General features: G+C 50.6%; 1 protein-coding gene across 2 annotated transcripts in view; it reads right to left on the reverse strand.

Annotated features, from left to right (window-relative positions):
* ATP9A (ATPase phospholipid transporting 9A (putative)) overlaps window positions 1-24362 on the reverse strand; it is a 124737-nt gene that overhangs the window by 16072 nt on the left and 84303 nt on the right. For both annotated transcript variants that reach the window (XM_068986694.1, XM_068986695.1), the window contains exons 15-19: window positions 14006-14167; window positions 7556-7648; window positions 6290-6373; window positions 4797-4967; window positions 1452-1550 (exon numbers count right to left, since the gene is read on the reverse strand). In XM_068986694.1, coding sequence (XP_068842795.1) covers window positions 1452-1550; window positions 4797-4967; window positions 6290-6373; window positions 7556-7648; window positions 14006-14167 — 609 coding nt within the window. The remainder of the gene's footprint in view (window positions 1-1451; window positions 1551-4796; window positions 4968-6289; window positions 6374-7555; window positions 7649-14005; window positions 14168-24362) is intronic.

Below are 24362 nucleotides of genomic sequence, written 5' to 3' on the forward strand. Positions count from 1 at the left end.
TTTATAATTATAAATGCAGTGCGTGCTAAGGTGCTTCAGTCATGTCCAAGTCTTGGCAACCCCATGGGTTTTAGCCTGCCGGGCTCCTCTGTCCATGGGATTCTCCAGGCAAGAATACTGGAGTGGGGTGCCATTTCCTTCTCCGTATACCATTAAAAAAACTGTAAGCCAGTATGTTGCACATGTGAAACATATAACGTTGTGTATCAACTATACCTCAAAAAGTTTTTTTAGTAATATACATAGGTATAGTTGGCTCGTTAACACTAGACTCATGGCCAACAGGACCGTAACTCACACCTGAAGGACGCTCATCTCTGGGAGATGCGTCACAGCCTCCTTGCACTCAGGGACATGGTCAGTACTCAGCTCTGTGCTGGGGACCATTTTAAACCGTGAGATTGCGAACAAAAACCCCACAAAAATGCAAAAAAAAAAAACAGGTGGCACTGAATGCACTGAAAGGACCCCTGCGTCCATCTGAGGGCTGGTACAAGACGGCGGAGCGTCGCCTGGCTCCGCCTCAGCTGGGAACCTGCTCGGCAGGTGACGCCACTCTGCACGTGTCCATATACGACTAAGGCAGCTCGAGTATGAATTTTTGGGAGACAAATAAATTATAATGAGTGGGCAGATCTGCAAATACAGAATCCATGAATAATGAGGGCCTGCCATATCTGCCCTGCCTCTGTGTGATGCTGGTTGGACTATTCCAGAAACCGCTAGATTTTTTAAAGCTTCAACGCGCTATGGACCAAAGGCAGGGGTGGTGGTGGGGGGAGACCCCTAGAACATCTAGAGAACCCCCAGCTGTTTGGCTCGGTGGCTCTGGTGGCAGACACTCAGGACCACCATATTCAGCCCTGGAGGAGATCCGGTGGCTCTCGCCTCACGCCTCAGTAAAGCTAATCACAGCTCTCAGCTTCGAGCCCTGGAGTGGCTCCTCTTGCCTGCACTGTTTGGCCAAGGGCTTGCCACCAGGGCAGGGAATTCTCCTTTGCCACCCACCACGCCTCCTTCTAAAGGCCCCCTCAACGGTTTCCTTCAGGAAGGTAGACAGGCCAGTACCTGTGATCTCGAATTTATTTCCTACCCAAGGACTTGGCTTTCAAGAGTTCAGAGAAACCCTAGACTCATATGCATAGTTTCACGTGTACGAGCTTATCTGCATCCCATCATCTTCTCCAAGGGACCATGGCCCTAGCAGGTCAAGAGCATGAGTTAACGTGAGGTGGTCACCAGGAGCCCCTGCACCACGTCCCGGAAGCAATCCTTCAGCCTCACCTGGGCCATTCAGTAAGTCCACCCAAACCAGTGTCCTGAGCTCCCCCTACCCTAGGTGGTTAACGTCCTCCCCGTCTCCCTACAGGGCCCCACGTGAGATTATGAGGTTGCAGGGCAAACAGAGCATCCCACCCTCGCCACAAGGCCCTGAAGCGAGAATGCTTTACCAGCCGAAAAATGTGGATGTCCTGGTTCCTGGTCACCAGATGTGCGTTCTTCGCTGTGCATGTAGCTGTCTCCAGCTTGTCTCCCGTCAGCATCCAAACCTGAAATGACCGCAGGGAAGACGTCCCCTCGGTGAACCTTCAGGCCGGCTTGTCGCCCGTGTCAGCTGGGTTTCCAAACACATCACGCTGAACTAATAAGCTCCAACTACCTCTAGGCTTACAGTGTCCCCGAAGCACTGCAGGGAAAGCCCTGGTTCAAGGGCTTCAAGACCCTGTGTGCCTGCTGCTGGAGGAGCAAAAGCTGGCACAGCACTTTCGGGAAACTGCCCAACGTGCCTTGGCAGACACGTGAAGCCCAGCCGCTGCCCTCCTAACCCCCTTCTGGGAATGTTTCTGAAAGCAGTAAATAATCTCAATGAAGGGGGAGGCTGTATGGATGGGGGATTGCTTCCATGTCCTACAAGAAACTGATTCGTCATGTTGCTGCTGCTGCTAAGTCGCTTCAGTCGTGTCTGACTCTGTGCGACCCCATAGACGGCAGCCCACCAGGCTCCCTCGTCCCTGGGATTCTCCAATCAAGAACACTGGGGTGGGTTGCCATTTCCTTCTCCAATGCATGAAAGTGAAAAGTGAAGTGAAGTCGCTCAGTCGTGTCCAACCCTCAGCGACCCCATGGACTGCAGCCTTCCAGGCTCCTCCGTCCTGGGATTTTCCAGGCAAGAGTACTGGAGTGGGGTGCCACTGCCTTCTCCGATTTGTCACGTTACATGGGACCTTTCCACACAGTCAGATTCCCCTGTGTGATCTCAGGGGGCTTGAACGTGAAAGTGTTTATCGACTCTCAGCGACCTCATCGAGTGTAGTCCGCCAGGCTCCTCTGTCCATGGGATTCTCCAGGCCAGAATACTGGAGTGGGCTGCCATTCCCTTCTGCAGGGGATCTTCCCCATCCAGGGACCAAACCTGAGTCTCCTGCACTGCAGGCAGGTTCTTTACTGTCTGAGCCACCAGGAACGCCCCAGGGAGCTTCACCCTAGCTGTAAAACTGCCAACAGTAAACGTGCCAGGTTCCTCATCACCCTATAACAGAAATTCTGCATCTCACTGATGTGGGCTCAGAGAGGGTAGGTGAGCTCCCCAAAGTCACAGGGCTAGCCCCTGTCCTGACCAGGCCCAGAACCCAGATCTGCGGAGTCTAAGCCAACGTGCTTCCTGCTCCGCCTGTTCACTCTTTAACTCTGTTATCTCTGCTCCCAGGACAGGGGGTGGGGGTGCAGGCACCTTAGAGTCATGGGACAGGGACACCTTGGCATGAGGGGAAGAGCAGGGAAGAAAATAACCCTGAAGGTTCTTGACCATGCCAGGCACCGCCTCAGCTCTGTGCATTTAATCAAGGGTTCAGGGCACTGTCCCTTCACACACCCTTATGAGACAGGAAATGGAGGTGCTGTGAAGTCAGGCCACCAGTCAAGGGCCACAGAAGTCGTCGGTGGGGAGGCAGGATTTGAACCCCCAGGATGAAGGCACCAGGCCCTGCTGGGGGCCCCTTGCCTCTGGATTTGACCCCCAGAGTATGTCGGTGTTTTCCCTCCATCTCCCACCTGGTCTTAAAAACAGTGCTGTTGTTCAAGAGGGAGGGGGTATATGTATACTGCTGGCTGATTCATGCTGATGTGTGGCAGAAACCCACACAACACTGGAAAGCAATTATCCTCCAATTATAAATAAATAACAATATTGTTTTAAGTGATCCCAGTTCGGCGCCAGTCTTCAGGGTTCTCTGTAAGAGAGCAAACCCTGGGACAGGAGCTGGAACGCTAGAGTTCCAGAAATCCATGGAAAGTCCTGAGCGCACTGAGGCTACATCACTCGCAGGAACACAGGCAGGGCCCCGCGGGGAAGCTCCAGTCCCAGGTCTGTGGTTCCCAGCATGAGAGCCTGCGTGTGGAGCCACCTCGCGCAGCCTGGGGGGCTGCACCCGGGAAGGGAGTGAAGTGGAAGTTCCCAAGTTCTAACGCCTCCCGGCCTGTGAAAGACCACACGTTAGACGGTCATCACAAGCTAGCCAGACCCCTAACTATACACTCCACGCCCTCCCCTCTCACAATGGAAACCAGCAAAGTCCAGTGCACGCTCTATGAATAAAACACCTCTTTTGGAGAGAATGGTTTTAAGGAGGGGAAAAAAAACCTCAGGACAAAGCCAGTGGCAGAAACTTGGAATCTCCCAGGTTCTTAGAGGAGAGGTTTTAGAAACTGGCAGGAACAAACATGACATGCCCCAAGGCGTCAGAAATGGGCCTCTCTGACATCAGACTTTGTGCAGAAACGGGATCTCACTGGCGATTTCCTTGCAATGAACCAGGCCTGTGGGCCAAAGACAAGTGACACTTTGGTTTGCAGTGAGACACGCTCACACACGCGTGAGCCCCCGTGGGCTAGAAGGTGGCCGGAGCTGGTTTATGACCGCAGGCCTCATGCCTCTTGTTCACACCATCCTGCTCATAAGGACGCCTGCTAGACGCGGGCCCCAGGACGTGGTTGGGTAGAGACAGGCCACTAACTGACGTTATCTTCAGGAGCTTCTAACCCATAGGGCTTCCCCGGTGGCTCAGATGGTAAAGAATCTGCCTGCAATGCAGGAGACCCAGGTTCCACCCCTGGGTTGGGAAGATCCCCAGGAGAAGGGAATGGCAGCCCACTCCAGTATTCTTGCCTGGAGAACTCCACAGACAGAGGAGCCTGGTGGGCTACAGTCCATGGGGTCACAAAGCATCAGACACGACTGAGCAACTAACACTTTTACTTGGTAACCCAAGAGCTTGCTAATCCCTTTCTTGGGTCCACTGAGATGGAGCCTGCTCCCCAGACGCCCTCTACTGGCCTCTCCAGATTAAACAACTGGATATGAACTTTCTGGCCCCCAAACAGGAGAGTACAAGAACGTGAACACCGCAGGGTGCTGGGGCGGGCGGTCACTCTGCCAGGCGGCCATTCATTCACCTAGACCATAGAACAGCTGGCTGGCTGGCCACTCGACAAGGATGTAACAGACACCCCAAGCATGCAGGATACGGAGGTCCTGAGCTAAGGTGAAGCTCCCGGGCCTGCCTTCATGAAACCCAGTGTGCAGAGGGCAGCCACCAGCGAAAGGACACACAGGACGTCTTCTGAAAGCGGGCTGTCAGCGCAGGAAGGATGGAGCGCTTCAGGTCACCGTCCGAATCTGGCTCCCTGTGCTCCCTGTCACTGCTTCCACCCTCTGTCCCGTCTCTAATTTTCAGCCTCCGCTGAAGAGCCCACTTGTCCAAGCTTGGATTTGCTACCAGGCGGGAGGCGCGCCGTACCTTGATGCCGGCATTCCTCAGCGTCTCCAGGGTGGGCCTCACGTCCGCCTGCAGCTGGTCCTCCACCCCCGTCAGGCACAGCAGCTCCATCTCCATCTCCAGGCTCTCGATCACCGTGGCCACTTTCAGGGAGCGGTCATGCACGCTCAGTTTGGCCTGGACATAGCGGGCCTGGGACACACCAGGGACCACGGTCACGCCGTGGGGTGGGGAGGTGCGTGGCAGGCCAGGCCCGCTTAGGGCAGAGACCCCAGCCCCTGGGTGAACCTCAAAGTGGTGAAACTGAGATCTTTGGCCTCCTTCCAAGCTCATCAGCCCAGACACCGGAGGTGGAGACCAGAGTCCCAGCCTTCGCTCTACGCTCACCTGCTGCGCAACTCCCAGCAGGTCGCTAAACTTCTCTGAGCCTCGTTGTCTTCCTCCACAAAGAGACAATAATAGCCCCGACTGGACTGAGTTTTCACAAGGATTAGCACAACTCTAGACCTCAAAAAACAGTAGGTTCTCCCCCATAAACATACACTGTAACCAAGAACCAGGTTGTCTAAAGACGACATCCCACTTCCAAAGACTACTGACCCAACCCTTCCGTTTAACCCCTCTTTATACGGTTAGCAAGGATATGGTCATTTCAAAGCATATGCCTTTAAAGTTCAGAAAACGGCAGAATGCATCAGGGCTAGAACTCCTGTTAAATCAAACTTCACAGAGAACTCATGCCTGTGAAAGGGACAGACTCAAGCACAGTTTCTCCGGGTGGAGCAGGTCAAGGCCCCCAGAAGCCTCTCCCTGCAGCCTGCTCTCTCTCTCCCTTCCAGTCATGTATAAATATAGTTGTTCAGCTTTGTGCCAGGACAGGGGGTACAACAAGGACCCCTCCTCAAGGAGCACACAGTCCATTGGACAGGATGACAATTAACAAGACATATTTATACCGGAAGCCTTGGCTGTGAAAGTCAATGACCTAGTTCACAGCCAACACTTTCTACAGCTTAAAAAACATCAGAGCCCCAAGAAAGTTTACAATTTCAAATTTAAAGGTTTCATTTCAAATTTCCTAGAAGATTTACAATTTCTACCCTAAGTGCTGGGGTACAAGAGCAAACCAGTTTGCTCTCAAGAAGATTTTATTCCAAGAAGAAGATATTAAAGAGAGCGTTGAAATATACACATTAACGAAGTCGTCACATTACAGCTGCTGATAAATGCAAATGAAGAAAGCTCAACAGGGTGACAGTGGGAAGGGATGAGGAAGGACTGCCTTAGATGGGGAGCCAGGAAGACTTCTTGGAGGAGGAAGCATTTGAGCTGAGACCCAAAGGCAGCGAGGGAGGGGGGCCATGGGGTTCCACAAGGGAGGAGAGTTCTAGGCAGAGAGAAGAAGCTAGTGTGCTCGGAAATGACATCGGCCTGGGCCAGAGCAGAAGGAAGGGAGGGAAGACGGCGAGGGGGCGGGGCTCAAGGCCAACAGGAAGGTCACAGAACCCACTTACCTCAAAGTCTTGATACTGCTCCTCTGCTAGAGATTTCTTCGCCACCACGAGCACCCGGAGCCCCTCCCGGGCCATGTTCCCACACTGAAAAGCAGGCGCCGGTCAGTGGAGAGCCACGCTGAGAGCTGAGTCCCCACCTCTCCCTGGGGATGGCTGGAGGCTGAAGCAGATGGGACCCCCTTCCAGTCCAGGGAGGACCCCTGGCAAATCACAACACTGCTTCCTCCTAAAGCCGTCTCCCGAGCAAACCTTCTAAAAGGGGTTCAAAATTTAAGCCAATGCAGTCTGACTGAAATCTGGATATTTCTGGCTCATTGGAAAAACTGCACCTCCAACAAGAGCACCTTCCCAAATGACCACAGTCAATGACACCACAAGGCAGCTGTTCCCGTGAAACACAGTTGTCAGGCGAGGAATGTGCCAATATGTTTAACACACACCGTGTGACTCTGCCAGAAAGCACATCCCGGCCTGTCTCAGTCCCCTGCCTTACCTGCCCGGCCCCTGTCGGCATGTGGGACTGCTAGCTCGCTAATCAGAAATGTACTGTTACTGAATTTAAAATGTGAATTCTGCACCTGGAGCTGGGAGATGGCACAGAAACGGCCTGAGACAACGGGCAGTTCCTCCCCTCCAGGGTATGGCCAGTTCCCACGTCACAGCCTGGGACAAGGCAGCCTGGGGCTGGGGCCCCACGATGCCCACCTCCTGGTACCCACATCCCTGTATGATCACCTGCTCTGAGGATGAAATGGACCCAGGGCCTTCTTCCCGACAGACAGAACGCAGCTAAGTGAGGGAAGGTCGTTTCAGAGGAGGCGGCTCCTGTTTAATCTCTGTTCCCGTGCTTGCTGTCTCTGACAAAGCCAGGGCCACGTGTGCGCTGCCTTACGCACAGACCCACAGCGCGAGGAACACGGCTGCCTCCAGCCAAGAGGCACTGCGGAGCTGAATCCCGCCCCCAACCGCTAAGCGAGCTCAGAAGCGGGTCCTGCCCCAGCCGAGCCCTCAGATGAGACCCCGGCCCTGCGCGACCCCTTGACCCCGGCCCGAGAGCTGAGCAGAGGGCCTGGCTGAGCTGCGCCTGAAGCGCTGATTCACAGAAGTTGTAAGAAACAACCCTTCTTTCTAAGCTGCTGAATTTGGGGGTGACCTGTTACACGGCCACAGCAAACGCACACAGGCCCCCGCCTCCCCATTCACACGAGGGACAGGCTCCAGAACACGCTTCCTGGGCCCCACGTCTGCGCCGCGCATCCCGCTTACCTCTTCCTCCAGCCAGTCGTTATACTGCACGATGCCCGCCATGACCACATCTGCTCCCTTCATGTAGAACGTGATCTCCCCGGTTGACTCATCCTGGAGAAGGGGCGGGGGGCGGGAAGCATGAACACGCGGGAGGAGCCTGCCCTCCGCGCCAGCGCCCGCTGCCCACGAGCGGCACCATGCGAAGTGTCCTTCTTCAGCGGGTGTCGCTGTGTGCTCACTTGGCCAGAGATGAAAAGCGAGATGCGGGGGGTCGGGGGTGGAGCTCACTTTGGGGCAAAGGCCACAGAAGAGAGAAGAAAACTCAAAGCACTCAGAAGATGGTTAAAGGATGAAAGCCAGATCAATAGGACTGAAGAGCTCTGTTTTTACAGGCATCCCTATTCTAACAGAATGGATTTCCACACTGGAAGACCGTTTTAAACTGATACACAGGGCAGCCAGTGTGGCTGAAAGGTGGTCTACCGGAAGGAGTCTAGGAAGTAAGATAATTCTCGGGGTCAGGGCTTCTCAGCCTCAGTGATGTTAACACTAGGTAGGGGCTGGAGAGTCCTTTGCCACAAGAAGGCTGGACTGTGCATTGCACCATCTCTGGCAGCATCCCTGGGCCTCTCCCCACTAGATGCCAGCAGCAAGCCCCATGACGACAACCAAAATCTCTCCAGATACGAACAAACATCCCCTGGAGGACACAGCGCCTCAGCTAAGAACCACCGGTCTAGGCAAAGCTGGACCCTAAATGAGGTCCAGCTGGACCCTAGCTCAGCCCTCGACTCAAGGACTCAGCTAGAGAAGAAGGTACGCAGATTCTCGGTCCACACCGACCAGCTGTTCTGGGGAGAGGGTGACATCGCAGCCCAGCCGTCAGATGCTTAGACCCAGCACCAGCTCCCGGCTGTGTGCACCTGGACAGACTGCTTCTCATCCTAGACCTCGCTGGCCTCCTCTGTGAAGCTGGGATCCTAACAACTCTAACCACGTGGCTTGCTGGGGCTTAAGTGAGATAATCTACATAGCGCAGCAAGCAAAGGGCCAACACCTACAAAACTGCTGGCCCAGAGTTACTACTCCTGTTGGAGTGACAGTAACTCCTCGAGACCCTCAGCTGCACTGCTTGTAGAAAACAGGGGTCTGAATGAGGGTGGTTTTGTCCCCAGCGGACTTCCAACTCGTCTCAACCCGGAGGTGCTACCCGCATATAAAGGCTAGAGAACAAGGATGCTGCTACCCATCCTACGGGCTCCCCAGGGGGCTCGGTGGTAAAGAACCCGCCTGCCAATGCAGGAGGCATGGGTTCAATCCCTGGGTGGGGAAGATCCTCTGGAGAAGGAAATGGCAACCCACTCCACTATTCTTGCCTGGGAAATCCCATGGACAGAGAAGCCTGTAGGCTACAGTTCATGGGGTCACAAAGAGCTGGACATGACTTACCAACTGAACAACAACAATCAGCCTACGATGCCCAGGACAGTCCCAGCAAAAGAGAATCATCCGACCTCAAACGTCAGTAGTGCGGAAGTTGAGAAGCCCTGGCTTTAAGGAACTGATGGTGAAACTGCTGATTCTTATCCCATGACTCTTTCCTCAATGACCTTCATCACAGGGAACCTGGAGGCAGTGGAGACGGGCAAGGGGAACAGCCCAACCACCACCCCCTGCGCCTAAACTCTGCTGCCCCAGGAAGCCCAGAATGCATGGTCTCTAAGCTCCTCATGGAAGAGGAAATGAATACCCAGTGCCAAACCAGTGGTACAGTTTCATCTTCTAAAGTAACTTCTGAACGCCTCTGATCACTGACCATCTTTTCGAACAGTGTGCTTACTCGTAAAAGCACCCACAGGCCACGACGAAGCACCTGTATTTTAGCTGCATTACAAATGCAGGCTGCTTCTGTGATGGATTGCATCTATGCTTGCTTGTGACCCGGGCCAAAGATAGCCATGGGGCCTGAACATGAACACATCAGGTTTCTCTTTTTGCTCTTCATTTCCCCTTCACCCAAAAGGCGCTGTGGGAAACAATGCCCCCCACCCCAGCTTTGTCTGCTCCAGAAGGGGCTCAGAAGAGCCTGGGCATCTCGGCCAATATAAATACTGCACCGACTCTCTCCTCCCCTGAGTCACTTCCTCCCACCAAGTTCATTGCAAGGTTACTTCGTTCCCATATTATGGCAAGATTACGTTGTAAATTTAGAGAGGTCTGCCCGTTGTGTTGCATCGTTTGGGGGCCTCATCTTTTTCCACTGTGGTCTGATTCTGGCACCTGTTCAAAGGCTTCTTTTATTCAGACAATGACAAGGGTCATTGGGCCTCTACCAACGATCCGACTTCGGCACGCCACATGGGAAGGGTGTGGGAAGGGCGATGGAACATCTTGAAAAACAACGAAAACAAAACCAGCGGCCCAGAGCTGAACAGACAAGCCCCAAGGAAACCGGCTTCTCCAACCTGGCCGACCTTCTCAGAAGAGAGAGTCATGCAAAGACCAGACCTTGCTTTGTGAGTGTTCAGATGCTGCTCAGTTCCGCCCACAAGCTCACAGGTGTTTGAGGGTTGACGGGGACTTCCCTGGTGGCCCAGCGGTTAAGAATTCACCTTGCAATACAAGGGACACGAGTTTGACCCCTGTTTGAGGAACTAAGATCCCACAAGCTGGAGAGCAGCTAAGCCCGAGCACCATAACTAGGGCCCATGTGCTGCGACCAAGATCCAACTGAGCCAAATAAATAAATAAAAATAAAAATACACTAACTGTCAGCAGTCATAAACCAAGTTGAGAACCGTTTTATAATAACTGAGGGCAAACCTCCTCACATCCGGTAACTGGACCCACAACAGGCAGAAGAGATGGACACCTGTGAACAGAGTTTCTCAGCCCTGGCACGACGACCATTCAGGGTGGAACATTCTTTGTTAGGAGGCTGTCCTGGCCTCTACCCACTAGATGCCAGTGGCATCACCCTCTGAGTTGTAACAACCAAAAAATGTCTCCACATGTCCCCACGTCCCCTGGGGGTAAGATGGCTCCAGGATGAAAGACATTTAGTGAAATGAGGACAGTGAGGTTTGTGCAGAGAGGTGAGCTAGTCCCACAGCCCTGAGCTGCACTCAGCAAAACCAAAGACAAAGAGGGAGACGAGTCAGGAAATAGAAATATCAGCAAAATAACCTGCATTTCATTAAAGACAACTAACAAAGGTGGACGTGCACGGATTCACTGTTTATACTGAGACACAGAAAACAATCTAAGTGTCCAGGAAAGTGACCTTTGATTAAATGATGCTACATTTTTTCCAACAGAACGCTAAGCGCTCATAAAAAGCATGTTTCAATGACAGGAGAATATTTTTAGCATACCTGTCGTTCAATGGAGGGGGTGGGATTTTACAAGGTTTTAGGTAGAGTTTGATGTCAATTTTATAAAAATGTGTGTGGCTATTTACACTCATTTATGCTTAGAGAAAAAAACAGAAGGGAAATTCCCTGGAAAGGCTGGAGTGAGTGAGTCAGTCTTTGGGTGGTGGAAACACAGATGGATGGCTCTACCCCTCCGCTTTAACATGTATTTGTTCTGAATGCCTTAGGTGGCTGCTGATTTTTCAAAGTATGACCTGGGAAGGACAGAGAGCCCATCCAACAGTATCCCAGACATACACCCCATTCTTGCTGAGGGCAGAGCCAGGGGTCACGGCTCGTAAACTATGATGCATGCCTGGGCATGAGAGCCCTTTGCAACACACGGGAGGGGACGTACTGCACCCGCTTCTATAACAGCTGATATCGGGACTATCTGATGATGACTCAACCCCCAAATGACTCCAGCAGAGCCCACGGCCCTAGAACTTGGAAAAATAATGGCTGGGACAAAATTACAGTAGGAGATAATGACTCTAATTCCTCCGCAAACACCCACCCACAGGATTCATGTGGCTGCTTCCAGGCCATGGACGTTCTTGACATCAGACATGAAGTCAAGACATGGTTTGAAGGCATGGGGCAGGCAGGGTGCAGGCCAGTGGGTCCCACTTAAAAACTGCCAAGGATATACATCCGGTAGAGTCTGAGGACCTACTGGCCTCAGGGACATAAAGCCCCTTAAAGGGTGTTGTTTTCAAGGCACATTCCCTGCTGCGTGTCACTGGACCATCAGGACCATGTCTAACTTTAACCTGGAGAAGTGGCCTCTTCAATGACTCCCACTTCCCCCATCAAGTGAGGGGGCTGGACCCAGTGACCCGCTTCGGATAACAGAAGGAGCCAAAAGTGTGTCTGCTGCTGCTGCTGCTGTTTAATCGCTAAGTTGTGTTTGACTCTTTGGCAACCCCTTGGACTGTACAGCCCACCAGGCTCCTATGTCCATGGGATTTCCCAGGCAAGAATGCTGGACTGGGTTGTCATTTCCTTCTCCAAAAGTATATCTATTCTCCAATAAAAATTAATTTTTTAAAAATCAGATTTTTTTGGTAAAATATAAACCTAATTAAAAATAAAAGCAATTTTAAGGCAGGAGTTAAAAGAGCATCTACAGCTTCCTTCATGTAAAGTTCAGAGAGACAAAGTCAGTCCATGGCAGAAATGGGACAGCGGTTAGGCCCTTGTGGGGAGGAAGGATGCCAAACCGGAAAGGGGCACAGGGAGCTTCTGGGGTGACGGTGGAGGCGTTCTGGCCTTGCTTTGGGCACCAGGCAAGTTGGGCTAATTTTGTAAACACTTAAGCTGCACATTTATGAAGACTGCACCCTTCTCTGTGTATGCTGTACTTCCATAAAAGTTTCAAAAAATTTAAAAAGAAAATCTGAAACATCCAGGCCAAAATGACACACTGCTGCATGATCACACGTTTTTCAGTAACTTTTGTGACTGTATGAACGAAAAATCACCGAAAATATTTTACTACGATGAAGGTGTCAAGACTATTCAATGGGGAAACAATGGTCTCTGCAACAAACGATGCTGGGACAACTCATATCCACAGGCAAAAGAATGAAGCTAAAACCCCCACCTCACACCATACACAGGCCTCACTCAAAATGGACTGATGATCACAAGAGATAAAACTACAAAAACTTTTCAGAGAAAACACAGGGGTGAATTTTCATGACCTTGGGTTTAGTTCATGACTCTTAGGTATGACACCAAAGTCAAGGGCAACAAAGGAAAAAAAATAAATTTCACTTCATCAAAATGAGTACCTTACGTGCATGAAAAGAATTTTATCAAGAAAACCAAAACATAAGCTAGAGTATGAGAGAAAATATTTGTACGTCGTATCTCTGATAAGGGACCTAGACCTTATAAGGAACTCTTACAAGACAACGATAAAAGACAACCCAGTTAATAAGTGGGCAAATGACTTGAACAGACATGTCTCCAAGGAAGAAATGCAAGTGACCAATAAGAATATGTCAAGATGCTCAACATCATTAGCCGTTAGGGAAATGCAAATCAAAACCACAATGAAATACCACTTCATAGCAACCAGGACGGCTACAATGAAAAGAAAATGGAAAATAACAGGCATTGAGGAAGAGAAACCAGAACTTCACATGGTAGAATGTAAACAGTGCATCATTTTGCAGAAAAGTTGTGGCAGTTTCTCATAAAGTTAAAAGAGAATTATCCAGCAGTTGGGAAACAGACCCAACAATTCCACTGCTAGGCATCTATCCTGGGGAACTGAGAATAGGTACTTACATCCTTTTACATGAGTGTTCACAGTAGCCAACTATTCACAATAGCCAAAAGGTACAGACAGCCCAAATGCCCACTCACGGGTGAATGGATAACCAACATGAACTATTATTCAGCCATAAAAAGGGATGAAGCATGGACACAGGCAACAGCATGGATGAATCTCCAAAACTTTAGGCTAAGCGACAGGAGCCAGGAATATTGTGTGATCTCATTTACATGAACTGCCCAGAACAGGTAAATCCTAGGGACAGAAAGAAGACTGGAGACTTCCAAAGATGACAGGCAAGGAGGTTTGAGGAGGGACTGCTTAATGCTGAGGTTTCCTTTGAGGGTGACGCAAGTGCTTCAAAACTACAGAAGTGGTGGCTGTACGACATTATGAATGTACTAAATGGTAATAAATTAATCATGTCAGGAATTTCACCTCAACAGAAAAGAAGATATTTTAATTAAATCTACGAATATACAACGAGAAATGTATTATTACCAAGAGTTGCCCAATCTACACTCATTAGACCTTTCACTCTGAAATGGGGTTGACCAAAAAGCTGAGCAGCTATCAGAGATCTGTCCAACTGAGGAACAAATTCTCTTACTGCAGAGGGGACTGTATCCTCTTGTTAGTTTCAACAACAGGCAATACTAGAGGAAAGAGAGGGGTAAGAAAGGACGTCCAGCCAGAGACACACATCAGGCGTAGGCATGTTTTTTAAAAAACAAAAACAAAATTTTTAGCCATAAACGAAAGACAACTCACCCTCACGATGATGCCCATGCGTTTGCTTTCGTAGGTAAAGGGGAAGAGCTGCAGGATAGTGAAGTTCAGGATCTGGTCGCCAGGGGTCCTCAGCTGCATGGAAGACTGGTCGCGGCCCACCAGTGTTAAGCCCACACTTTCGGTCCACTGCACCAGGGCCACCTAAACGAGACAAGGGCCGAAGGTCAGACACACGGGCGGGCGTCCCAGTGCACAGGTCAAGCAAACGAACAGGAAGGTGGACGGGCACACAGAGACAGGGGAGCTTAGCGGAGCCTCTGTCCCTCAGGGAGGTCGGACCAGCACCCCGCTCAGGCCCGCGGGGGCCCCGGGCTCACGGCTGCCTCTCTTCCCTTAAGCAGCCATGAGCCGGACTGTGGAGAGAGGTATGCAGGTTCAACGGTGACCAGCACAACCAGGGGTCCCGTCAGGAAGAATCTGCACCAAGCAAACTGCAAATATCAGGAAAGAAGGAGCACGACGTGGTGGGCGGGGGGGTGGCGCACACGTCCAGGCTCCCCAGTAAACCTCACGAATGCCCAACCGGGAGGGAATCTGCTGTAGCTCTCCACTGGGCAGCTCTGCCCTCCAAGGGCACAGTGTTGGTTGTCACGGCCAAGCAGAGGGTGGACATTTGCTCTTGGCATCTTGTGGAGAGGCCAGGAACTGCTAAGCATTCTACACCACACGGGACAGCCCCCTCCCCAACAGAGAATCACCCCCACCCCACCCCACACGGCAGGCCTGTCGAGGGTGAGAACGCTGGTCTGTGCCGGTGAGGAGACTGAGGCTCGGAGAAGCTCCCAAGTTGTGAGTGGTGATGTTCCGGGGCCGAACCTGGATTCACCTGGTGCACAGCCATGCCCTCCACCGCCCTCTGCACTTGCTGGGGGGCTGGTCCAGTCACCAACTAAAGGTTTTTACAGCCTGAGTAAGGCTTGCTTCACTGCCCATCAAAAGGCACAGAGGAGGCAGATTCCAAGGTGAGGACCAGACCGCTGGGGACGGCAGCCGGCAAGGGCCCGAGCCCCAGCTGGAGGCGGCTGCCCCTGGGAATAGGGGTCCAGGCTGGGCATGGCTTCCAGCTTCTCAAGAAAAACCAGAAACCTGACCTTGTCCCCGAGCGTTCTCAACTTTTCAGTGTAAGCAAGTAAGCTGCATGTTTTAAATGCCTATGAAGAAAATGAAACATTCACCTGCAGATGAGTCTGGCCTGGGGTCTTCAGGGAAAGAAGGAAAGAGGAGTAGAAGAGGGGGGAGCTGGGAAGGGGCGAACCCCCCGCTGCCACAGGAAGGGGGACGGCAAGGATGAAGAGCTACGGCGTGTGGATGACAGCGTCGTGTTTCCTCGTCAGAAGAGCCCACGGAGGCAGGAACTGCCAAGCTCCACGTGGGGGATGAGGAAACAGAGACGGGAGGGGAGCTGCTCCCAACCGGCAGCTACGACGGGCTGACATGAGATATAACCCTAGGTCCAGCAGACCCGAGGCCCAAGACAAGTGCCCGTCCTGGGCCATCCAGGCATCCGTTCTCAAAATACCAGGTGCATGCACCTCAGCGCATTCTCAGTGAGCGCCTGGCCACCCGACTCCCCGTCACCATCAGAAAGTTGACGGGAGGCACCAGGGGCAGAGTAACAGCCCCCAAACATGTCCACCTCCTGATCCCCACCGACCTCCGCCTCCTGGTCCCCACCGACCTCCGCCTCCTGGTCCCCGCCAAATTTATTCTTTGCTACTATCTTATATAAGTCTTCAGAAATGCATTCATGTAACTGTTTGTTCTAATCACTCTGAATTTCAGTATGGCCTGTCTTATCTGCTAACAATTTTCTTTCAAAGTTTAAAATGAAAAAAATCAGTAAAGATTTTTAAAATCTCATCCATATATATGAAAAAGAACATTGAGTAGTAGCTCAGCTGGTAAAGAATCCATCTGCAATGCAGGAGACCCCAGTTCGATTCCCCAGTCGGGAACATCCACTGGAAATCATTCCAGTATTCTTGGGCTTCCCTGGTGGCTCAGAATCCACCTGTAATGTGGGAGACCTGTATAGTCCACGGGGTTGCAAAGAGTCGGATACGACTGAGCGACTTTCACTTTCATTAAAATGCTCACTGGGTAATACACATGAAGAGAAATTCCGTCCAGCGTTTCTTTTTCTCCATGTATACTACTGAAATATTTTGGCGTATACATGTATTCCTTTTATTTTTACCATTTTAAATTTTGATTAATAAATATCCCTACACGATGTGAGATACTATAAATACCTAGCTCTATACAAGACTCGAAAGCTTGGCTAAATTTACATCCTTTACATACAAATTTAGTAACAAATAAAAAATAATTCTTCCTCTGATGCTTTCTAACACGACTGCTAGGGAACAGATTTTTTTTCATCCTTGCCTTTGAACAACTATTACTTCACTCCTTAAAAATGTATTTAATTGTTCTGAAATGATGTGAAAAGTCTGAGATATTGGGCTTCAAGGAGATACGCTAAGTCCCCGAAAGCCTATTCTTAATGTCAATCAAGAGGACTTCCCTGGTGGGCCAGTGGTTGAATCCACCTGCGAACGCAGAGGACACGGCGCCGGTCCCTGGTCCAGCAAGGTTCCACCTGCTGCGCAGCAGCTCAGCCCGTGTGCCACGACTACTGAGCCCACACGCCCTAGACTTCGCAACGAGAGAGGCCCTTACGGTGAGAAGCCGAGCACCGCAATTATGGGTGGCCCCCACTCACTGCACCGAGAGAGCCCGCGCACAGCAACGGAGCCCCAGTGCTGGCCCAAGAAAAGAAGAAAGAAAAAGAAAGGACCCGAAACGGGAAGCAGCTTTCAGAGCTGTGGGGGCAGTTCTGGCCTCAGCCAGCCCAGATGCCCCCGGCACAGACCCCACAGGACTGCGCTGGAGCGAAAGCTGAACCGGAAATCTCAAATGAGCACCAGCAACACGTGCTCCAGGGGAAGCGTGAACTACAAGGCCTTGGAAACATCTTCTCAGCCTGTATTCTGCCACAGCAACACCCCCACCGCCCCCACCCTCACCCCCGGGGTCCAAGGTCCTAATCAAAAGCTCGCAGGTCTCCTCAGGGGCCGATTTCAACAGGATATGAGTCCTGCGGGGGGCCTTTCTTTCTCACCTTCCACTCTCTTACTTCAACTAACATTAAGTCAGCCTTAATTTAAAGCTGATCTCTATCCGAAAGACATAAAAATCCCCTGGGGCCTACTCAGAAGAGAGCCGTTTAGAATGGGGGGGGGCTATCTAGGCCTTCTCAACTGTGGTGGAGACAGACATTTCAGGGGTCAAGAAGGGATGCTAGCTACCCCTTCGCAGAACAAGACGATGTGAATAAGGCTACTTCTTCCCCTAGGCAGTGAAAGCTTTAGTTCAAAAGAATCATTCCATATTGCCAAATCATCAAGTCTCACCTGGGGTATCACTGAGTCTCACTGAGTAGGGATCTCAGAGGGCCTTGGGTGAAGCTATCTAGAGGTCAAAACGGCAACAGAAAAAGACATCGCGTAAAGTGGCTCACTGTTAAAGAACCAGCCTGCCAACGCAGGAGACACAGGTTCAATCCCTACACAGCGAGTATCTCCTGGAGGAGGTCATGGCAACCCACTCCAGTACTCTTGCCTGGAGAATCCCATGGACGGAGGAGCCTGGCGGGCTACAATCCACGAGGTCACAAAGAGCTGGACAGGACTGAGCGTTCACGCATGCATTAGGTAAATGAATAAACAAATTAAGAGTCAAAGGCAAATGCTAGAAACCAAGAAAGTGCCAGAGGCGGGATCTGGCTCTGTGAGTTGGCTGCATATTCCGGTTTGGGTCGGGGCAAAAAACAAAACAAAACAAAACGGAGTGTGCCACTCTACCCTGCCCCCACGAAAATAAAAGCCCATCTGAAGAACTCTCGCCAGAGCTGCCCATGAAAGGGCTTTTTCATCATTTGTTGGTCAGCAACGAGCCATCTGTGATAAGTTTTAATAATTTTCCCTTTGTACCTGGGAATGTGTGCTTGGGAATTATGCCAGGCAGGCTAAAGAGCCTTGAATTCTTGTCAAAAGCAGGATACATGTGAAACGTAAGAACACGCACAAATCCGCTATCTGATTTATTAATAAAAGGGTTCTTTGGTGGCCTTCAATCAGATAAACAGCCAAGCTTACAAAGAGTGGCCAGTCTGCCTGAGGCCAGCCTTTCAGGATTATAAATGTATCCACAGACCTAGGGTGTTCTTTACTGAAGAAATAAGTTTCATAAAACCACCATATGACCCAGCAATCCCACTACAGGGCATACATCTGAAAAACCGTAACTGAAAAAGACACATATACCTCAATATTCACTGCAGCACTGTTTACAGCAGCCAGGACAAGGAAGCAACCCAGATGTCCATCGAAAGACAAACAGATAAAGAAGTTATGGTACATATACACAATGGAATATTATGCAGCCATTAAAAGGAATGTAAAATTTGAGTCAGTACTAATGAGGTGGGTGAACTTAGAGCCTATTATACAGAGTGAAGTAAGTCAGAAAGAAACAAATACCATGTATTAAGGCACACACACGGAATTTAGAAAAACGGTACTCCTAATGAACCTCTTTGCAGGGCAGGAATAGAGACTCAGATGGAGAAGAGGCCTGAGGACACAGCAGGGGCGGGAGAGGGCTGGCTGAACCGAGAGAGCTGCACTGAAATACACACGGCATCCCATGCCAACCAGAGAGCTACTGGGAAGTTACCGCATAACACAAGGCACTCAACCCGAGGTCCTGTGACAACCCAGAGGGGTGGGATGTGGTGGGGGGTGGGAGGGGGGTTCAAGAGGGAGGGGACATATGAACACCTGTGGCTGATTCATGGTGATGTACGGCAGAAACCAGAGTAACACTGGAAAGCAACTATCCTCCAAAAAAAAAAAAAATAGGTTCCAAAATGTGCCACACGGCAGTTGCAGGTTTGACTGTCGACAGGGATAGGGCAGGCAGTGGACTGGGGTAGGGCAGGCCACCGGGGCGGTGTGGGGGGTGCGCCTGGGGAAACAGAGGCAGCAGCCACCCCACTCGGCTCTCTGCTGCCAGGCAGAAAGCGGACCCAGTCTTTCCAGGTTCTGATCTTTCTCAGGAGAAGCTGACTCTTACAGAACGCTAAGTGATTTTTAAAGTTTACTGATTAAAAAAAAAAAACAAACCATCATGGAGCCAGCAACGTTTGAGAATCAGTGGACAGGCAGTTCCCCTGGAGGTCCAGGAGTAAGGACTAAGGTTATACTGCAAGGGATGTGGGTTTAATAGCCGGTCCAGGAACTAAGGTCCTGCACACCACGTACTGCGGCTAAAACATTTTTTTCACAAAGAATCAGCGATCAAGGTAGCAGAATAAAGGGCCACTCCCTGATCTAAATTTCCTTGATCTTATTCTCAAAATTCAGCCTCCTATCACTCAACTCTGATGAAAATCTGAGAAGGAAGGGTGGCATCCCCTCCATTAAAATTTAGCCATTCAGAAACGACTATTTACTTAATCCTCGCTGGCCCAAACTAACACGCTACAGGACAGAACTTTCACATGTCTGTCCACGGATGAGCTCAAACAAACAGGCTAATACGACACTTTTCTAGTGTCCCCCACAGCCCCACGGTCCTGCCTTTTACACAGGACCCCTCTCTTCTGAGCAACCGAACTCCTACTTCAAGATTCCAGCCCGACGGTTAATAAATGACGCTGACGGAGGGTTTTTATCAAGTTCCCAACCACTGTTCTCTGACCTCACCCTCGGGCCCGAGCACCTGGCAACGTGACGGTGGAGCTCCATCAGCCTCCCAAGCCACTCTGCGTCAACACTCCATGCTCCCCCGTGCACACATCTGAATGCTAGCATTGTCCACGGCCTGGGGCCGAGATGCAGGCACCAGGAGGCGTTCAGGAGAGACAGGGATGCAGTCCTGGAGGGAAGGGGAAAAAAGCCTCAAGGCCTCAATCAGACTGGGAGGTTGCCAGCCCCTCCTCAAGGCCACGAGCTTCCCTTCCGCTATAGCTTTTCTCCTCGCTCTTTGCAACAGGGCTAACAAAACACGAAACGAGGCAACTGGGACCTTTCGTGCATATGCTGCGCGGTGCAGAGTGACTGAATACGCAAGGCCCTCCATCACGACGTTATTCATGACGGCCAAAACAGGGGCCCACCTAAATGTCATGCTTGGGAGACAGGAAAAATAATCTGTGCTGTATCTCAGCAGTCACTCAGAATCTTCCCATCACAGACGGTTATTGGAAAGGGATAATGCAAGGGAGCAAGTCAAGGTTGTTGAACTTGTAAGGTATATATACATACACACACACCAGAGAGAGGTAGCAAAAACATCAAAATAGTTTCGGCTTTTTTTTCCTTTAACTTGTTTTCTTTTAGATATATAATTTATTTCCGGCTGTGCTGGGTCTTCATTGCTGCACAGGTTTTCTCTTGTTGCAAAGAGCAGGGCTTACTCTCGAGTAGCGGTACTTCGGTGGTTTCTCTTGTCACAAAGCCAGGCTCTGGAGCACAGGCTCAGTAGTCGGGGTGCACGGGCTCCGTGGTTCCCCGGCATGGGGGATCTTCTCGGATCAAAGACTGAAGCCCTGTCTCCCACACTGGCAGGCAGATTCCTTACCACTGAGCCACCAGGGAAACCCTGTTGCTCTAATAACGAGTGCGGGCTCAGTTACTTCAGTCATGTGTGACTCTGCGACCCCATGGATTGCAGCCCGCCAGGCTCCTCTGTCCATGGGATTCTCCAGGCAAGACCGGAGTGGGAACAGAAAGTAAAATCCACCCTACAGCAGCTGTACCTTCCACTGCACACCCCCCCGTTACGTCACCCCGTCTACGTTACTCCCAGCCCCTGACATTTCAATGGACGCAGGGATGCTCTCCATCTCTGGAGTCTGAAGAAGCCCCCTCCACTGCACCCCACCTCTGACAGTGCTAAATGTCCTTGAAAGGATGGGATGTGGTCAGGGCGGAATTCTCCCCAGCAGACTTCATCCATTTCACTTCCCTGGGGAGTCACTGTACTGGGCTGGGGGAGGGCGCTGCCGCCAGGCTGTAATCAATAGCTGAATAAAGACACTTCAAGGCTTCCAAGGCGGAATGTGCACAGGAAACAAATTTAGGAAATCCTGCTTTCTGTTACAGGAAACGAATCCTGGGCCAACTGGTAGGAATTACTCCAGCAGCTCCAAAGTAAAACGGATACTGGCTTCTGTGTGTATTCCATCAACTGACCTTGCCTGCACCAGTGAGGCTCTATTGATATAGAATTTCAAAGGTAGGATTCTAGACCCTGCTGCTCCTACATGGAATCCCAAAGAGATCTGGAAACAGGACGACTTTCTGAAAGATTTCATTGGCAACAGATTCGGCCAACTTTCTGTCAGATGGTCTATTTACATAAACAGATTTCTGTTTTGAGGTATGCATCTTTTGAAGTAGTTTAAGAGGTTGGTGGGGAAAATATTAACAGTGGTTACACCTTTTAGTTGGGGCTTCCCTGGTGGCTCAGTGGTAAAGAATCTACCTGCCAATGCAGGAGACTCGGGTTCAGTCCCTGATCTGGGAAGATCCCCTGGAGAAGGAAATGGCAACCCACTCCAGTGTTCTTGCCTGGATAATCCCATGGACAGAGGAGCCTGGTGGGCTATAGACCACGGGGTCAAAAACAGCTGGACACAATGGCAACTGAACAACAACACACCTTTAGTTAGTAGGGTTTTGGCTTACCTTTTTTCTTCTCTACATTTTCATATATTCTATCATAAACCTGAAATAACTGAATAATAAAAAAAATAAAAGTCATGGGGAAAAGGAAACCAAGAAAGTAACACTGACCTCTATGAAGACACCAAAGACCAAAAGAAATATCTTTTAAAAAAGAAACACTATTCAGAATCTTAGCAAACCAGAACAAATCTGAATCCAGAGGTGATTAACGGACAGCAGAGATAAAGGGCTCTTCTCTTTCACAAAAAAGGAGCTGAGAACCACACAGCATTCCATGGAAGATTTACCTTTGTGGAAAATCTTTGCACAGCCTTAAAACAAATATATCAAAGTTCAGCAGGAACCAGGGGTGCGGCAGGCATTAAAGACCACCACAGATGCATGTCAATAGTCAACAGGAGCCCAGAGGCAGAAGTGCTCGTCCAACCACCAACACTTGGAACCTGTTCGAATTTAAATTCTACCAAGTAGCCACAAGCTACTGGTTCCCAGTCCATAACATCAAGACTCTGGTCCTTTCTCACATGGACCATTCGGTGGTGTCATCCTCCCATTCCCATGGAAAAGCAAGATCAAGCAGACGAACCCTGGTGAAGACACAGTGCCAAATGTGACGAGCTTCTGGTTCCAGGGCAGACGCCCCAAGAGACCAGTAGACTCATCCATCCCTACAGTCCCTCCCTCCTCTTCTTTCTGCACACAATTCCCATCTCAGAATGTGGCCAAGGGCTACCACATTTTTCACCCCCAAAAAGCCTGGTTCAGATATCAGTGGTCACAGATCAACTGGGCCTCACAGTTTGAGCTCTTCCACAAATACCGAGCAGACGGAAGGAGGAATCTCCCAGGGGACCCATTCCGTTGCCCCAGAGAAGGAGGAAGAAAGGACCTCATGGGGAAAGATGCACCAAAGTGTCCTTCCTGGCCTTTGGAGAAGATTTCCGTTGTGCTTCCCTCGACCACATCAACCACCGGCTCACTGACGTTCTCAGAGGGGTCCAGACTTCGGAAACACATGAATGAGTTTCAGCCTGAGTTCCTTCCTCCCAGGAACAGTTCAGCCGAATGGGGCATAGGAGAAAAGCCTGCTTCTGTTAGGGGAAACACACTGAAAGCCCCCACCCTGACCAGGCACCATAGGTAACAATCTGCACGAGACAGGAGGTCCTAGTAAGGAACACGGAACTAACAAGCCAGCTCCAACCGGAGGAGTTAGGCAAAGGCCCAAAAGGGACGCCACGTGTCCCACCTCCCAGAACCCTTCTCGCTGGCAGCCACTTTGGCTGCGCAATAGATGTGCTACCAGAAAGGACCCTGAGTCAGAGTGATTGGCCAGAGAAAACCTGGAAACGAATCCCATCCCATGTGGCTGGGAGCCACATGGCAGGGCAGTTCTCCTGGCTCCCTTACTCTCCTGCTCTCTACTGGGGTGCCCCTTCCCAACAAAGTCTCCAGGATGTCTGTCTCTTCAGACAGTTCTTTCCTGAGTATTAGACAAGAGCCCGCTCTCAGGCCCTGGAAGAGGTTTCCCTTCCTGCAACATTTTCTTTGACTCCACCTACCAAGGCTTTTGTCTACAATTTGTTCAACCACATGCTTTACCAGGAGGCTGAAGGCTGAGCCAGCAAAAGCAGGTGATGCCTGGGTCCAACCTCTGGTGCTCACCAGCTATGCAACGTTGGCCAAGTTGCTTACCCTCTCTGTGCATCTGTCTCCTCATCTGTAAATCAGAAATCATGATAGAAACCACCTCCCAACACTATTGGAAGCATTAAATAGTAATAGTCACTGACGTGGTTCAGACGGTAAAGAATCCACCTACAATGTGGGAGACCAGGGTTCGATCCCTGAGTCAGGAAGATCCCCTGGAGAAGGGAATGGCAACCCACTCCAGTACTCTTGCTTGGAGAATTCCATGGACGGAGGAGCCTGGTGGGCTACAGTCCATGGGATCGCAAAGAGTCAGATATGACTGAGTAGCTAATACTTTCAGCACTTTCCCAAAGCTGTTGTAAGCATTAAATAATAATAGAGTCAGTTTCACACAATTCCAGGTGCATGGTAAATGTCAACTGTCATTGATGTTGTTCAGTAACCCAGTCATGTCCAACTTTTTGTGATTCCACGGACTGCAGCACACCAGCCCTCCCTGTCACTCGCCGTCTCCCAAAGTTTGCCCAAGTTTATGGCCTCTGCATCAGTGATACCATCCAGCCGCCTATCTCATCCCCTGACGCCCTCTTCTCCTTCTGCCCTCCATCGTTCCCAGCATCAGGGGCTTTTCCAATGAGTCAACTGTCATCACATATATATATATATATATATTAAAAAAAAAAAAAAACTTCATGTACCACAGAAGCCCCTCCCTCCTTCTTGAAATTAATAATAATAATAATAGTTGGGATTCCCTGCAACGCTGGTGGAAGAGTAAAATGGTTAAAAAAAAAAAAATCCCGGGAAGCGCTCTCATATTTATATAAACAGATTCATTCAGTTTGACCCGTGGGATTTATTGACCATTTACTAAAAGCCTCACAACACCCTCTTGTGGGTCCCATGCCACAGATCCACCGTGAAGA

This window comes from Capricornis sumatraensis, chromosome 15 (assembly GCF_032405125.1).
Source record: "Capricornis sumatraensis isolate serow.1 chromosome 15, serow.2, whole genome shotgun sequence".
Lineage (NCBI taxonomy): Eukaryota > Metazoa > Chordata > Mammalia > Artiodactyla > Bovidae > Capricornis > Capricornis sumatraensis.